Below are 18,774 nucleotides of genomic sequence, written 5' to 3'. Positions count from 1 at the left end.
TAGATAGATTTTTGCCCTGCAATAAGTATGCTGTAAGAGCAGGCTTTCAAAGGACAGATATAAACATACTACAGCTGGCATTGAGGTTTGGTTACTATGAAGTGGTACCTGCTGTACCCAGATTGCAGAAGTCTTACAACACAATACATGTGCAACATTCAAACAAGTGTAACAATCTACCTACTTCAGATTTCCAAGTCAAAACCCCAGTGAGCTTGAAGCCCAAGAGCTTTATGTACCCCTCCCACTCCTCCCCACCCTGTCCCCAAACACTAAGCACTCACACACTGGTTATTGTAGGATTGCTCATAAGTGATGCACTGCTGGCATTGTTTTTTCCTCCATTCTGTTTATAAAAAGAAAAGCATATAGCAGTTGTTTTAAAGTAGGAACTTTAAGTCTACTGACCGTGATAGCGAGCCTTTTAGAAGAATTCCTTATTCATCAAATCATGGTTCTACTATGAAATGTGAACTAAAAAACTATTTTTTTTTTTTTTACCTCAATGGGTGATTGAGTAATGTTGAAACCCAAGGCAGTTTCAGCACTGAAAAAACCTACATGAGAACAATAGTTTTTTTTATATATATATAATATCACAACTCCAATGTAAGATCACATGCTGATTTTTTTATTCCTGGTCAACTCCAAACAATTTTGGCTGAAATATCTACAGTCACTGAACTGTTGCAACCATGCGAAGTTACTAAAATGATCAAGTCATTTTCATTTCAAAAGAACCTTGAATATTTAACATATCTAACCTGATTAATTTATTGCATTCAGCTGATGTCAGCTATTTTAAATGAGGAAAGCTGTGCAAACATAACCATTTTTACCACATCATTTTAGCATCTTAGTTTGCCTTCTCTGTTTATTTTAATAATCTATTCAACTAATTTAGTAACTGAACCTCAAACCAATAAAATAAATGTGAGTTTATACAGAAGCTTTTCAGATTCTATTTGAGGCATTCTTCAATAAAATTATTTTCTTTTTATTTATAGCTCACCAACTAACTCAAAATTAATTCATCTTCACTAAGACCTGTACTGCCTTTAACTGTTTGAATGAAGCATGTACTTAAAGAAATCTAAGATGATGACTATGACCTCATGCAGAACGTAAACTGAATGACTGAATGCAGTGCCAAGTATCACTGAAATACTCTGCATGAAGATCTTTCCTTACAGCAACATAATCATAAACCAGAACAGCACACAGATTACAGGAGATGTCTTCAGGTTATTTTCTACACTTGTATAATTTTTCCCCTTCATATGACTGGAACAGAATTACCATAAGCAATTATATACTTTGAAACCTAGTTATACAGGCAGGTTACAGAATACCAAATTAATTAAATAAAAGCAAGCAGCAACACATACAGTACAGTAACAGTACTTCGTGCAGTAACAAAGATGAGAATGAACTGATTCAACAAAGCAGTATTTACATAGGTATCACTAACATTACATGGAGTCCTGGAAGCTCAATCTGAGTTCAGTAGTTACCAACACTGAAGGGACACCACTGATGTAGCAAATGAAACTGTACAGTAAACAAACTAAGCCACTACTTACTGCTTAGTTCAATACCTACCTCGTTTCTTGTTGTAAATAATATTCTTACACAACAGGTCATTGTGACAAAGTACCACTGGTGATCCTAAATTTGACAGTCTTTCCTTCATCCAGGCCATCTCTTCCTGAAGAACTTGAGGACTTGGAATTTCACTTAAAAACCTTTTCAGGTGTAAGAAGTTTGAGAGTTAATTTTTAGTAGTGTGTTCCATACCAAGCATCTGTAATGAAATAACTTAATTATTTTCCTCTACACTCTTATTTCAAATAATTCAATAGATGTTCTCTCAAACGAGGGCACTATTTCCCCTGGCACCACTGCAGCTGATTTATGCCAATATCCTACTTGGCCCTCCCAGAGCAATTCCAGAGACTATCTGCTCTGAATGTGACAGCAGTCTACTCAAGAATAGAATTTAAACACAATCCTGCACATTGTTAAAGGAGCATAAACAGTTTGCAGCATTCACTCGTTGCTCACACTGCAATACGCAACTGCAAGTAACATAATTATCTATCCATATTTATCATTCAATTTATCTATTAATCTATAGAGATTAACTAAGATTCCTGTTTTTTTTCTTTCTTTTAATCACAGTAAATATACTTAGGTTGACAGCTTTAAGATTTTTCAATTACTCCTGTCTAGAGAATTTTGTTGTAGAAAACCACAACTTTGCTACAGCGTTTACAATGCAGGGGGAGAAGCAATATAAAGAACATTTAAGCTGGAATCTGCTTATCAAGGAAATTTGATGATATTGTACACATGCCTTCAAATTATAGTTTTAGCTTTAAAGTCTGACTGTGCCTCCCTGTCACTCTAAACGGCCTTTTCTTAGCTTTGGATTTCAATTTTTATTTATTTTGGAGAAAAATGAATATTATATAGTCTTCCACCCATCATCCTGAAAAACAAAGTCAGGAAAGCACACACTGATCAAACACCTACCTTTTATTCACTTCCTGATCTGCAAACTCTGTGGGTATAAGAGAGAAGTATTTCCCCATCTTCAGCCACAGGTTAGATTTCGGGATCCATCCATTGTGTGCATGGATAGTATGGATTTTAGCAAGCTGTCTGGCAATGAGTCTACAAAAAAAGAAAGTTAAAATTAATTTTAAATTTGCAATAGATTAGACAGTTCCTATCCTATCTTTCCTAGCAAGAAGAGAGGACAACAAAAATACATAACAGAAACACGATAAGAGATCCAACAAAGAAATCAAGAGTGTAAATAAGAGCAGTACAGCACAGGGTAGTATTTTTAAAGATTCATAAGCTTTAGCAGCACTGTGTGTGAAGCTCTAGCAGGGAGAGGAACTAGAATTCAGCTACAGCATGCATATTTGATGTGTAATCTTTGACATGTATGTCTTCAGAAGACTTGGCTTAAATTAGTTGCAGCTTTTAGGTATCAAACACATCTCAACACACATGAAAAGCTAAGAAAAACCTTAAAACGTTAACATTTTTTATTTGCTGTTAAGAAAAAAAATCTCAGTGAAACATTTTGAACTATTCACAAATGAATTATACTAAAAATAGAGCTAGGATTCACTTTAATGAAATCCAGCCCTTCTAACTGCGCCACGTTAAATTATTTAACGAACAGCAGTGCTCAAGCATTCAACACACTAATAGAACTTTACTGTGTATGAAGTCCTCTGTCTTCAGCAAGGATCATTTTTTCACAACTGAAATACCATGATGATGTAAGGACAGTGAACCACCACAAGTTTGAAAGTCAGCTTCCCACAGGCTTATAGTGACATTCACTTTGTCTGCTCATAAACTAAGCCTGAGACCCTTTGGGTTTGACAAAACATCATCTATACATCACAGAACTTGTATAATAAAATAATTAAGTAAAAAGCTTACCTGAAAATATCAGGATTGCATACATGCTCAGGATCCAGGGCCTCTCCTTGCATGAACTCGTAGCACAAGCCATTGTTGAAAGTACAATATAGCTGAGGTGCACAGCCGTGGGCCTGCAACACACGGAAGCTCTTCACTTCTTCATCACGGTCGACTAAGAGCTCAGTCTTGTTTCCATAGATCCTAACTAGAACCACATCATCTGTTATGTCACCCTCATAGCAGCCAATTAATTTATTGGTGATTCCATCAGTAAACAACTGAAAAGTAAAAACAATGCATCACTTAGTCTTGCCTCCACATTTCTACGGTCCAAGAAAAGAAAGCAAGATTACTCTTCAGCTCGCAAGTCTGAGATTTAAAGAAAACAAATCTTTAAACACAGGAAAATCATGAAAGAAAACTGCGAAGTTTTTCCATGTAACACACCAAAGGACAATAGGGCAATATGAAAACATGCTACAGTGACCTAAAGAAACATTAAACACAAAAGGCAGTAGCTGAATACTCAACACTGTAGATCAAATTCTCACTTAACCACTGTGAAACTGGTGCATTAAATTGGCTGAAATCAAAGCCTGAAGAAGGTAGCTATCCTAAAATTGCTATATCATGAACACAGGCAGCACAAACAATTTTGATGCACTTAAGAATTTCACTATTTGCTGATGAACAAACAGTAAAAAGATATTCCTAGAGTCCTAGGGTCTATCTTTTAACCAAAATTTAATGAAATTGAGGTAAGGCACAGTCCAAGTTCTGTGTTACCTTCACACCAGCCGTGAAGTTTTATCATTTTAGAACAACTCCTAAAGTCACTTTGGCTCCTCTACAAGTGAGGAAAAGCATCTCAAATTCAAGACATCAGTTTTCAGCCTCAGGTATCACTCCAAGTTTAAGAGCTTCTGACAATAATCACTCTTTTCACCATTAGACTTCGTAACAGACTCATTCCACTCAGGAGACACATAAGCACTGTAAGTCTTTGTCGTTAAAGATGCACACAAAAATAGTTTTTTGAAGCTCTGCAATTTACTTTCACTTCAGAGACCAGCCTAGTGACTGATGCCTGAACAGACAGGAGGTAAGGCAAGCGACCCTCTATAAAAGTAAAAGCATTATGTTTACATCTCATGACAACCTACTCAGTGTCCTTCAAATAACAGTGGAGGTATGGTTGCTTTGAGTTCCTAGATATGGAAAAAAGGCAGAAAGGAAGAAAAACCATCACAAACTACTGCTTCTCCTTTCAACATCTGATGACAGTAGTCACTAAAGAGGCTGCAGTCCCACGGAAGCTACCAGGTAAGCAGGATAAATCCAGAGTTACTAAGAAGCTATGCGCACACAGTTACATGCAGTTGAACATTTGAAAGCAACATAAAAGAAATAGCAGTACACTCATCTTTTACAACCTGAGGAATTTTACCAGCTTAGAAAATAGGTGTTTGGTGCTTTCAAGCTTTCTGCCTTGTCATCACAGACTGGGTTCTTGCTAGATGAGTATTATTCATCTTAACTCTAGCTTTTAAGTGACTTAAGGGCAAGACATTAACATTTTCAGGTGACAAACACTTTCACATAGCCAACAGCACAGGGTTGTTACCACAGGTTGTTGCCACAGATGGAGCTCAGGAGCAGAAAATAGTTCTGAGTAACATCTTGCTACTCTTGGCAGCAAAAGGAATTAATTAAATTATACTATTATTTTGACATTCCTGTTCTGTGTGATAAAAAAGAAAGGTCATATTCACAAACTCTGAAAAAACACTGTTTAGTAACTTACCAACTTGCTTGAGTAACAAGTGAGCATCATTCCTGGCAACCCATTTTAAGAATGGGCAGATTTCTGACACAAGAAAAAAAATGTAACCCTTATACAAGAAAGTAGTTGGAAAACTGATACTACTTGTAGGATAAAATAAAAAACAAACTCATAAATAAGACTTTCACTTAAGTCCTAAGAAGTCAAACACACAAAACAAACGGTCAAGCTGTACCACAAGCAGCCAGCGCTCTACATCTAAGCACTATGTAGCTGCCAAGAAGAAAGTTTTTAACCACCAAGAACCCAGTTTTGAGACTTTGACTCATCTATAAGCAAAAGTTTCAAACCGTTTCTTGCCTTCTCTCCCCCCTTCTCAAGAAAAATATTGGGAGTATTACTAAGAGCCCAGCAGAGCAGAAGAAGAAAATTCTCTAAACCATCTGAAGAAATAAATGTATCTTATCTTGATCTACTGGCAAAGGCAGCAAACAGAAGTAGAGACATAACTTACATCAGCATCACTTCAAAACACTGATCTTCTGCTATCATAGTTCTATATTTAAGTCACTCCGAAAGCACTGTCTCCTGTTTATTTTCATAGAACTACAAGAGATACGAAGAGCACAATAACACTCTTTCATAGAGCAAATTCTCAGCTACAAAACAGTTTCTCAACACACTCACCATCATTAGATATGCATTTTTGCTAGTGATGAACAAAAGTATGCATGCCATGCTCAGCAAAATCTGCACCAGCAAAAGGGACCCACTATTGCAGTCAGCACTGCTTAAACACACCTGCCTCACCATGCTCACAGTCACTGTTTGGTCACCATCAACATTCAACAAGAATTGATGAACATCACTGAGTGCCATTTTTTCCCATATGGAAGAATTCAATGCTACATCACATCATACACACTTCCATATCAGACATGACCTCGTCAGACCACCCCTCCACTGCCATCTGTCACAGGCAACAACACTTCACAGAATACTGGGGGGAAGCTTCAACCTCTACTGCCATACCACCACCATCCACCTGAGGCATCACAGTCAACATAATGAAATGGGAAGCGTTACTTTAAGAGCAGACTTAAAAAAATAAACTAAATAAAAACAAAAACAAAACAACAACAACAACAAAAACCTATAATCAAACTTGCTTTTTTCCCTCAGTGTAGAATACATAATGTAGAAGGCCAGGTTTTAAGTCATGAGAAATGGCAATGGCACTGACAACAAAGTATAAATGTGAAGTTTCCTTGTAACACACTTCTGGCAGCTGTACAGCTTTTGACATACTGCACAGGTCTGTTATCCCCTCCAAAATAAGCCTCATTAGTGTTAACACAAGAAAATCTCTACAAGAAAGAAACTGGCATCTTTCAATCAATAATTTAGGAACTCTACTTCTTATTAGCATCTATTTGTAACATGCTGCTCCAAGTAATTATTTACACTCAGGAGCACTTTATTTATTGCTTCTTAAAAAGGTAGTTAGCTTTCTTTCCTACTAACGTCACTCAGAGCAGAAGATTTTTGTTCTCCATCACAAGAAAAAAAAAAGCTGTCTAGCAGTAAAGTAACATAATACTTTATCCTTTTGTTCAGAACATCATCAATGCTGCGTTTAAAGAATCTACTCAGAATGTCTGCACTGAAATGTAAACCAAGATGCAGCAGAGCAAAACAAAAGCTCTTTAACAAAAGTATGAACAGAGAATGGGCCCTGATTACAAAGATAAGAAAAAATGATCAGTAAAATCTCAAATACAAGAAAAAGGAAAAAAATCTACAGGATGTCAGGTATACCAGGTACAAAATTACTGAAATAAATCAGGAAATATGGAGAGCTAAAAGAAGCAGAGAACATCACTGAGTGTGCAGAACAATCCAAAACCAAGACTCCAGCAGCCTGCACAAATTTAAATGTCACGATACATACTTATCACGTGGTGGTATGCACCTTCAGTTGATATGACACTAAGCTAAAACTGAATTCTTACAACATTCTTGGAAATGTGTTTATATTGCACCACCATCTAGGCAGTCATCACAGGAGGAGACAGAGCTTTAAGAAAGGCTCCCTAGATCAGCTCCTGGAAACAAATATAAACTGCTTATTGAAACAGGGAGCAAACAAGAAAAATACAGAAGAGTTATCCAGGTGCACTCAAAGAAAGCAGCAGAGAAAAACATGACAAACCAAACAGGTCCAGGAAAATCACAGAAATGTCTTTGAGAATTTAGAGGCACTTTAAGAAATTTAATAGATTTCTGATGAGGGCATGTACTGGGTATATTCCCATTTAACGTACAGAAGTGGTTCAAGAAAAGTTCTATCTTATCCTACTGTTTCAGGTGCTCATAGAAAAACAAACAAAACAAAACAAAAAAACAAGAATAAATTATGATCACATGGAACCCTTCCGTAGGAGGAAAAATACCAAAAGAAGCACTGAACAGCTGTATAAACAAAAGTGATGTCAATTTTCAGCTTAAATAAGCAGCGATTTTCTGCTTCTGAACCCCAAAATGAACTTTAAGATCCTCAGAAAGTTTTATCACATCCTTATTGAAATTAAAGCACTAAATTCGTAGGAACAGACAATACAGGCACATCCACAAGATGACATTAGGCAAGAATTCCAGGAAAACGTAGGTCTCAAGGCCTACATATTCAAGGAAAATGTCATTTGATGCTCCAGGCACTGCAGCCATACCCTCTGCATCACTGCACTCAGCGTTTGAAAGACTGTATCTGCCCGACTTGGGCATTCAGTTGACCAGGAGCAAGCACGATCTGGTGTGAAAGACTGAGGCTCACAAAAATCCAGTACGTTAACGGTGCTATTCCATTATCAGTTCAACTCCAAGCTTAATCAACAGTTTTCCACTAAACTCTTATGGCACTCAGCCACAAAAGCACAGAGAAAACAACAGTACTACTTCCCACACTACAGAGCACAATAAATGCTCTTCCTTTGCTACCGAACAATAATGCCTGAAGAATTCTCTTTTTGTGGTGGTGGGTTTTTTATTTGCTATGGATTTTTTTGAAAGCTTTTAATTTCACATCCTACGCATTCTCAATATGGAGGTCATGTAAAATTACAAGCAGAAATCTATTAGGGCAGCTCCAAAAGTAATGCCTCCTGCTTGATTGTGTTGGCAGTATGGCAGTAGAGGTTGAATCCTCCAACCAGTATTCCATTGCATTTTGTTGCCGTGCAAATGATGACAGCAGAAGTGCAGTCTGACAGAATGGGTGTCTGACATGTTAGTGCATATGAAGCAAAGGTGTGGCACTGAATTCCTTCATGCAGAAAAAATGGCAGTGACATCCACTGACACTTGCTGAGTGTTTCTGAAGCCCCAACAGTGGTTGCGAGCACAGTGAGGCAGTGGGTGGTGTGTTTCAGCAGTGACAGCAGCAGTATTAAAGACAAACTACAGCTGTCATGCTATGAAATGAAGAGATACTTGATCAGCTCATCCACACAAACAGGCAGGTTATAACCAGAGAGGGAACTGAATATCAACTTTGATACACTGAAACAATGGAGTCAATGTTGGAATATCACAAAGTTTGCGCCAAGTGAGTCCTACAAATGCTTGCATAGGAACAGAAAGAACACTGTCAGCAAGTCTTTAAGGACCCATTAAACCAACACAAGGCTGAGTTTCCTAGACCACGTCATTACTGGTGATGAGATGTGGTGTAAACACTACGAGCCGCAGTTAAAAGGGCAGCGCATGGAGTGGCAACATTGGAATTTCCCAGCAAATAGAAAGTTCAAGATGAGACCCTCAGTGGGTTACGTGATGCACAATGTCTTTTGGAATAGAAAATAAATGATTCTCCTGGATTTTCTGGAAAGCAGACAAAACATCAACTCTTACTTCTACACCACAACACAGACTAAGCTGAAGGCTCAAACTTCCAGACTCAGGCTGGAGAAGAAGACAACCTTTCTCCTTGCAACAGGATAACGCCAGACCCCATGCCAGTGTGAAGACTGTGGAGCACACCGTCAGTCTTGACTGGACTGTCCTAACACATCCACCATATAGTCCAGTTCTGGTACCCTCTATCTACTTGGGCCAATGAAAGATGGACTGCGGGCAACACTTTCCTAGCAGCAATGCCATCGTAGCAGCAGTAAAATTGTAGGTCACCTCCAATGGTGCAGATTTTGTTTTTTAAGCATGTCACACAGCTCTTGATCATCACCAGTAAGAACACATAGCTAATGGTAGTGACGTGGTTGAAAAATAGCATTTTGTAGCTAAGAGTTTGCCCTATCAAATAGTGTTATTGTGCTCTTTCTAGCTGTTGCAATTTCCATGGAAATAAGTAAGAGGCATTACTTTTGGAGAGAACAATAAATATGTCACTTTTTACAAGGACTGGTTCTTATCTAATTGAGTTAGAAGGTTACAGTTACTCTTGTTTATGCTGTAATAATACTTATTTTTGGAGATTTATTAACTTCTTTCTGAAGAATATTCTCCCAAGAAGATGGTCAACATCGGACAACCAGTTAAGACTTCTGAAGAGGAAAATCGTTTTAGATCTTTCTAAAGATTTTGTGACTTTGATTAAAAGTTACAGGCAAATCCAGGAGGAAAAAAAAAAACATAAAAGGAGTCTATGATTTTATTTTCACTCATGAATAAGCTTGCTGCTCCTCCCTCAAAAGGCTTTGATGTGAAATGGCCGACTAACAGTAGAAAAAACCCACAGGCTAATGAGGAACATCTCTGGTAGCCCTCTTCCTTTCCAAAAATCACAAACCTTCAGAGCAAATTATGTGTCACTACATAAGCCAGGCTATGACTAAGCAAGTATTGATTACTTTTATTTAGAACAGAATTATCAGTACAGACAGCACACCTATAGTGCACACACAACTGCCTTACGTCATGTGCTGTGACATGGCACATAAATTAAGACCTCACCGCGTGAATGTGATTGCTGCCCCACCCACTGATACCATGAAAATTCCTTTTTTACAAGTGATTGACTTTATTAAACTTCAGACACTTCATGGGAATGAAGAAACCAATCAGCAGATGACAGCTAATACTGCTTCAGTTTCCAAACTGCTTTGACACTGAGCTCAAGACACACCTCTGATTAGTTTTACCACAATAAATCAGCACAGCATATTCTGAAACTATTTTTTTCCTGTTTTCCTTCAGTCATTCTTTCTCTAAATAGGAAGAACTTTCACAACTGTTGAAAGATCACAATGTCCTAGAACAGCTAAGCAATAAAAATAATACTCTTGAAAAATGTCACAACATTGAGATTCAAAAATAAAGTTACAATTTACATCATCTCCCGTGATACTCATATTTTATTCTCATCCAATTATTTCAGGGTTCTGAACTCCATATGCAGTTTAGGCAAAGTGAAGTATTTTAAGTCATTTGCAAATCTGAATGTAGGCATAGTTTATTATAACAAAAATAAAAAGACATTCACAAGAACAGAACTGAAAGCAGACACCAAAAAACACTGACCACAGAAAAGCTACCAAGCACAAGACAGGAAGAAAAAAGCAGACATATAGGAAGTGCTGATAAATGCAAAGATGTACATCCTGATAATAAGAGCAGTACTAAAAAGCAAGCAACATTTAATTATATGGGGAAGCACCACTCATGAAACATACTAGGAGACAATATGGACCCAAGTTAGATGCTTGCAGGATTCTAATTTTACTGAATATGCTAATTCCCCCCCCCCCAAAAAAAAAATAAAGCTTCCCTCCTTCTTAGGTTTGGGCAAGGATGAGCACCATGTGCTACAAGTAATTTTAATTATTTTAGACACTCATATAATCTGGCTGCTGAGTTTTTGGCACATTTCATGCTGTGCAAATATCCAATGTCTAAATTACACTAAGGCTCTTCAAGAGCAAGATCAAGGCACACTTTATAAAGATCACTTCAAAATGGGAAGAAGTAAACATTGTACTCCCTGTTGCACAGTATTACACTACAGAGTGGCTATCAGGTATTAGCCTACTGATCCTTCTTTATGACCTGACCAAAGAGGTCTTTAATATGTCATGGGATAAAACAATTTCAGTTCTGTGCTTGTGGCAGTGGACACTAGTTTTCCCACACCGTAACTGAAAACTTATTCTTCTTCAAAAAAGAAAACTTCATCTCCATGAGATGAGAAAAAAAATCATAAACTATAATTGTATTTTCACAAGCTCTTTAAGGCAGTAGAGCTGAATGCAATCACAGTTCTCTCTATAATTTAGAATGAATTGGCAAGGATATAAAATTGGCACGTTCACTTTCACTAATCCAGAACAGTGTCTGAGTTTTGAAAGGCATTTTCTTTTATGGAATCCAAACACATGATTCCCTGTATTCATTATAATCAATTTCTGGATTCAGTAAGCATTCACCAGGAGCATGAAGCCTCCAGAGATCCCTTCGAACTTGAACTACCCTATGATTTTATTACTAAAATCACGTCATAAAATCAAAAGCTACTACTGCAAAAGGCATATACTTGCTTTAATGACAAAGCTTTCTGCAATCATAAAGCAGAGAAAGCAAATGTCAAGAATTTAGAGAAAATACCGAGTTCTATGCAGCACCTAGCACACCCTCAGATGAGGACTGCACAGACAAAACACATGAAGGTCAGTGTTCAGATAGGAAAACTTGGCTTTTCTTTATTGACACATAAGAGCCTGAGTATCTAAGCTGTTTTGTGGTGATAAGATTCATGTGTAACTGGACACAGGAGGTTTATTGTAACGTAGCTCCTCTGTTATTCAGTAAGCAGCTGGCAATAAGTACAGGTTCTAGAATTTCAAAAATAAAGCAATACAACTAGTTTAAGCACTACTGAGATTTTCATCCTCTGACCCTCACTTGTTTGCCATGCTACAATACAAAAAAGTCATTAAATTGTGAATATTTTAACTTATAAATCTTAACTTAAAAAGAAAATACTAAACATTATGATGTTTTAACTATGCTGTCTCAACTGTTTTGGTGACTAATCAGACACAATAGTACTTTAAAAAAAAAGACAAAAAGAAAGGTTAGTTAACTTTTATAAGGTCAAACCCTGGACTCTTCCTACTTGCCTTTTTGCCCTTAGAATTACTTAGAGCAAAGGCACAGCTCAACAGAGGAACCTTCATCTATCAATGTTCTTTGTCTACTTTACTATGATGCTGCTGTTTCAGATTAGTCAAGCATATTTTCCATGGAATACACAATTCTCAGTTTCACCTCCCTCCTAAATACACAGCCACTCTAATGAGGGGAACCCAGGGCAGACCCTCTGTTTGCACCATCCAACAAAGGCAGTTATCTTTTATTTCAGCATCTTACTATATGTAAGAGATGCCTAACCACAAGTGTTCTTGCTTGTTACATAAAGGTCAGTTTAAAAACAGACTAATGAGTAAAAATAAAAAGGCAGGGTAGAGTTTTGCGAGCAGGACGCTCTTGCGCAGCAAACAGAAAGAAAAGTTAAAAAGTTTCAGTTTCAAAGTAACTAAGTTGAAGCAAGAAACCCACTTTTTTTTTAACATACAAATACGGGAACAGCAGCTAATCACTTTGCTATAGCTCAACCCGCCACGCGTCCCTGTTCTACACCAAAGGTACCAGTGGCTTTTATTCTGCTCATTGTTCCTTCATCCAAATTGGGTGGTGGATGAAGGAAAGGGGGTTGGGTTTTGTAAGTTCTTGTAGGTTTAGAACTTTCCCGAATGATAAAAGGCCATCCCACATAAATTGAAAAAAAAGTCTCATTTCTCAGGGTGAACGAGAAAAGATTTTGTTGGGAAGTGCCCCCACCACTAAACGAGAACAAAATCATAACCAGGGCCCTGTTCTGTACCCTTCTACATGTTTTGAAGCTATTTTCAGTGTACATCAAGATAAAAAAAAAATCTCCCTGAAGAAAGACATCTTACCTACACAGGCACTGTGCCTCACTTACAGCTGTAGTCTTCAAGGAAATCACTTGAAAGAAGCATTGCCTTCATTTTCATATCAACTGGACTGTGGAAGTCAAGCTTCCACCATCAGGGAACTTCAGAACATCTAAGTCAATTTGTGTGTTATTACCAAGGCACGCACAGTTTCGGTATAACAGTTTGAAGAGAAATAATTCTCTGGAAATGAGAAACTTAACCAAAATCCGAAACCACCGTGTGCTGTAACGGCTGGGTCACAGAGTTGAAGGGCAAAGCACAAAGCACCCACCTGAGTGCAGGCAGCACATGAGGGCAGCCGCCGTTTCTCGCAGCTGCACGCACGTAGTGAAGATGCAAGCAGGGCTAGGTGAAGTATATTCTAGAAGCACAAAGCAACCAATCCTCACACAGATGATTCATCATAAATGTGAATGATTGCTCACCTAGCTCAGCACCCAGGCGAGGCTTCAGGACTGAGAGGCAAGCGAGGCCGTTAGCGGGGCAGATACCTACCGACATACCGCTGACACGGAGGAAAAACGCAGCGACCCGAGGCTTTTATTGCCGTTTATTACACGCCGGGCGCACCCGCCCATCAGCTCCCGCGGAGCGCCCCAGCCCGCGGCGCCCTTACCTCAGCGGCCGCCCCTCGCCCGCCCCCTTCCCCCGTGCGCCGGGAAGGACAGCCCGCGGGCTCTGAAGGCATGACGAGGGCAAACCTTCCCCTGCCTGCCCTCGCCGGCCCTGCGCGGGCAGCAGGGTGGAGGAAGCCGAGTTCCAGAGGGCAGGGTGCGAAAGGAGGAAGAGGAAAGCGAGAGCCGGAGGAAAGGGGGGGGGCGGCAGGGGATGCTGCCGGCCGCCACGCCCCGCCGCCAGGCAGCGGAGCGAATGGGGCTCGGCGCAGGGGGCTGCCTGCGGAGAGGAGGGGGAGGGGACGGCGGCGCGGCGGCGCTCCCCCGCACAATGGCCGCCTGCCCCCCCCTTCCCTTCCTTTTCCTTCCCTTCTCTCCGCAGCCCCAGAACGCCGCATCACCCGCACGCCGGCGCGGCCGCGGTCCGCCGTACCTGCAGCGTCACCTCTTCGGGTCTCCAATGGGGCCGCAGGCGGCGCAGCAGCTGCAGGGCGCCCTGGCGACAGCCGGGCCCCTCCCGCTCGCTGACGGTGATGTCCAGCTTGGGCACCTCCGGGGAACCGGGCGGGACATGGATGTAGTTGGACATGACGGCGTGCGAACGCGACAAGGACGAGCGACTCTATCTGGCGTCTCCTCCGCGGCGAAGCCGGCAACTGAGGGGGAAATTTCCACTTCGGCTCTCGATAAAGCGAGCGGCTCCACCTCCCCCGGCTGCGGCGCGGAGCAGCCTGGGAGAGCGGGTGGGCGGGGCCTGTGACGTCCTCCCATCCTCTCCTGTCCCCTGCCCTCTTCTTCCCTCCGTCGCCCCTCACCTGCCAGCCCGTGGCCGGCTCCCCCTCACCCCCTTCGGGCGACTGCCCGGCAGTGCTATGGAGGAGCTCTCTCCCCCCCGCCTCCCCCCCCCGCTCCCCTCAGCGCAACCCCCTCTGTTGCCCTCACAGTAAAGAATTTCTTCCTTGTGTTCGTATGGAACTTCCTGTGTTGCAGTTTGCACCCCGTCTTGTCCCTGCATCCCACCAAAAAAAAAAGCCTGCCCCCATCCAACACTTACAATTTAGATATTCATAAGCAGCGATGAGATCCTCTCTCAACCTTTTATTTGACAGGCTGAACAGTCAGCTCTCTCAGCCTATTCTCAGAGAGGAGATGCTCCAAGCACTTAATCGTCTTTGTGACCCTCCTCTGGACCTAGAAGATCCCTCTTTTCTGAGCAGAGGAGCACAGACCTGGATGCAGTACTCCAGATGTGGCCTCACCAAGGCAAACTAGAGGGGAAGGATAGCCTCCCTTGACCTGCTGGCCACATTTGCTTTAATACACCTCAGTATACCGTTGGCCTTCTTGGCCACAGGTGCATGCCACTGACTAACCTGTTGCCCACAAGGACACTCAGGTTCTCTGCAGAGCTCCTTTCCAGCAGATCAGCTTCTAACTAGTACTGATGCACACAGTGAATAATGGCCAGTCTGTGAGGAAAATGGCTAGTTCTACAGTTTCAGTTCTCACTAACTTAATACACATTCCTTTCCAGAACTGCATCGTAACCTTAGTTACTTCAACTTAGTGTTATCCACTACCATCTACTTGGAAACCTCCTGTCTTTTACCAATAACTACTGTCTTGTCACTGATGTGTTTTGCATAAGCTAAGTAGAGAGGTTAGCATCACTTCTATTCCCATTATTGCTACTGAACACCTCACTTTATCCTATGGTTCTTCTTCATTCACTCACCTGTTTGATGTTCCACTCAAACTGAATTCAACATTTGGAATATCCTATAAACTAAAAATAATTCATTTCTTTCTTAATTTTTCTTTTCTCTCATCCCTTGTTATCATTAATCTTAGTATTCTCTTCTATTTGGACTTTGGTTTAGACCTTCCTGTAATGTTTGAAATTTCTAGAGCCAGGAATCTGTCTTTGAGGGAATTCAGGAAACAAAATTTCCTTCTGCTTGATTTCAGGTGAAAATATGTTTATGGATTGGTGTTATTAGTGCAAATGTTATTCTGTATTAATAGTTTTTTTTCTATCAAGATATAGGAGGGTGGGATCTATATGGGGGTCTATATCAAATTTCTAGTGTCATAAAATAGTGTCACTAGTGTCATAAAATTTCCAGATCTAAATGTTACAGCTTCAGTATATTTGTAGCCATAATATGTTTTTAGTTTGCTTTTATTTAAATCTGTTCCCTAAAAGAAGCTATTCCAAGTTCTTTAATACTCTTTCCTGTGATTTTGCATATTTTTAATATACACTGCCTTACTCATTTTTTCCATTAATCCACTACACTTTTCCTCTTTGAACACTGAAATTTTAAACTCTTTTTATTATTTAAAATATATATATTTCTTTAAATGCACTTACAGATTTCATCATTTAAACATTATTCAGTCATGTAAATTAGCACTAGTACTAGCACAGTGGCATTATATCACTCTATCTGATCAGATGTGACATACAGTGTCCTCTGCTTCTGCTCAGGCAGTTTGGTAGATGATAAACTAAGACTAGCTTACAGAGTAAGGGCAAAGTGACATTTTGTTAAAATAAAATGTCGAAAGTTGAATGCTCCATCTTCCGCATGACCTGGTCTAAACAGAGATTCAATCATGCTAATGCAGAACATAATATGTACTCCTGCCAGAAGCCATATTACTTTCAGTTGTTGACTCCAAGAAGCTTTGCTAATTTGCCAGAATCTGACTACATCTCCAGAAATTGGCTGTGAATGTATTTAAACATAAGGAGAGAAGCTGGATTCATCATGGGGTTTGGATTGTTTGGGAATTAAGGATACAGAATTTTTATGAAAGTTCATGATACAAAGATATATCCTTGTTGCTTGTCCCCAGAGTTCATGGGGGTATTCATTCCTATTTTAAAGCAGTTCAGGATAAGGTGGAGCCAAGTACTAGCCCTGTTTCCTTTCTTTCTCTTTATCTTTTTATTTTTTTCCTGTAAATACTTTCTATGTCCAAATCAAACATCAGAAAACATTTTTTGTCAAAACTGGGAATCCTACTCAAAGTTTTCACTTACAGTATTTTTCTTTTTTGTTTTAGAAAAAATATTTTTACTTTCCTTTATTCCTCCTGACACCTGTACCCCACAAACTGAAATTCATTACTAAGAACTCCATTGGGATCCTCAGAGTCTACAAAGCTTCCACATCAACTGCGGACGTGTTCTTAGAAAGACCTGATATTACATGAAGTAAAGACTTGGAAGTTAATTGAATAATGTGTTTTCCTTTAATATCTGTTTGTGTTTTTTTTTTTTAAACACATCATATTAAATTAAAGCCATCCTAAGACTGACCTTATAGATGTATACAACATGGAATTGAAATAAACAGGGTGCATTAATTCTCTCCCAAGCTGCTCTCCACCAGCCATTCTGGGCATTGGCTACCTACAGCCTTTTTAAGCTGCTTATCCTCATTGTTCTGCCATTCTCTTTTTCCATCTTCTAGTAAGCAGAAAGGAGGTTGTGCCATTTCACTTATTTCTACAATTTTCACCTTGCATTTAGGTCAGCTCTGCGTACACTATAAGCTCTTCAGGAGTTTTTAACAGAAACAACAGGCTTGGAACCAGTTTTAACTTCCCAGATGTGGTTCTCCTGGCTGCTTTTCAAACCAAATAATTCAGTAATTGCTTCAGGAGAACTCAGTGCATAAACATGGCTATTGGTTGAAAATGTACCATTTCTAGCCATAGCCATAATTAATTTTAATAATAGTTTGCATATTGAAGAGTCTCAAAATACTGTTCTTATACTGCCCTTATCTTACAGATGGAAAAACTGAGTCATAAGAGGTTTAAACTTTCCATTAGATCAGTCACTCCATAAGCCTGGAAATAATTTTTGAGTTCTAATCCAGTCCTTTGATCATACCATTTCTTCAGTGCTTTAAAGAATGTCATCTCTGGTGGTTATCCAGCATGTATTATTTGTGTCAAGATGAAGTGCATCTTCGTACACACAGTGTTAAAGTGTAATTCAACTCATATTTATTTATTTATTATATTGATTTTTAAAGTGCCTACTGCCCCAGCCCCTGTATTGATTTACCAGCATCGACTCTCGACACACAAAGCTGATAGTTCTATCATATGTTTATTGTATTCTGTATACAGATTTCATTTTAATCTTGGTGAATACTAGCTTGAAATATATCATTTTATAAAAATCTTGACAGTTTATAAATTTCTCAAAGATAGTTCAGCTCAATATGCTATTTATATGGTAAAAATTCTTCTCTTGAGCAAGTTGCTTGGCAGAGTAATGGATTATAGCTTTTTCAAGAATATTTTGAAAGAGTATTTTGATAGAGTAAAACTTTCAGTGCTTGTTGCAGTTTTATGACTTAATTTTCTAGTAGCCTGCCAATTAGTGACATGCACCTGACACATTCTATGTGATAACCAAGGTCCTGGCTATCTTAAACCTGTTTTTTTTGTTTGTTTGTTTGTTTGTTTGTTTGTTTTCCATTATGGGAGTTATGCTGAGCATAATCTAATCTCTATAACAGATGTGAGTACTCATGAAACTGCTTAGTGGCTTCCACCTCTTTCAGTTTTTCAGGGTTTCACCTGGAAACCTTAGCAGTTCCTAGTGGAAGTCTGGACATCTGTGGCAATAGGCTTTGTTACCTACAAGCCTGCTTCAGCTGAGCACACAGACATCTTCCTTCTATTCTTCCTTGGCTCTGAGTCTGTGACCTGCAGACTGAATCACTGTGGATAGCTACCAGTCACACATCCTGCAGGAAATCTGGCCTCAACTAAGCAAAACACGGAAATGCATTTAAGTTGCTCCCGGTTATATGAAGAGACAAAGCCTGCTTAAATCAGGAGGGCCAAAAACATGCTTAAGTTAAATCACAATGAGCAGCTCAGCAAGTGGTTCTGTGATTTCTCAGTGCCT

At 39.5% G+C, this 18,774-nt stretch overlaps 1 protein-coding gene across 1 annotated transcript in view; it reads right to left on the bottom strand.

Annotated features, from left to right (window-relative positions):
* The window catches only part of ETNK1 (ethanolamine kinase 1), a 28,549-nt gene extending 14,014 nt beyond the window's left edge, over positions 1 to 14,535 (bottom strand). Inside the window, exons 1-4 of the mRNA XM_065742480.1 lie at positions 14,269 to 14,535; positions 3,466 to 3,725; positions 2,536 to 2,676; positions 1,603 to 1,745 (exon numbers count right to left, since the gene is read on the bottom strand). Of these exons, the coding sequence (XP_065598552.1) occupies positions 1,603 to 1,745; positions 2,536 to 2,676; positions 3,466 to 3,725; positions 14,269 to 14,424 (700 nt within the window). The 5' untranslated portion in view covers positions 14,425 to 14,535. The remainder of the gene's footprint in view (positions 1 to 1,602; positions 1,746 to 2,535; positions 2,677 to 3,465; positions 3,726 to 14,268) is intronic.
* Between the last annotated feature and the right edge of the window lie 4,239 nt (positions 14,536 to 18,774).

This window comes from Cyrtonyx montezumae, unplaced genomic scaffold (assembly GCF_038088225.1).
Source record: "Cyrtonyx montezumae isolate F1298 unplaced genomic scaffold, pur_monq_1.0 scaffold_3, whole genome shotgun sequence".
Taxonomy (NCBI): Eukaryota; Metazoa; Chordata; class Aves; order Galliformes; family Odontophoridae; genus Cyrtonyx; species Cyrtonyx montezumae.
Note: the sequence above shows the minus strand (reverse complement) of the source record. Positions and strands in the feature narration are given on the sequence as shown.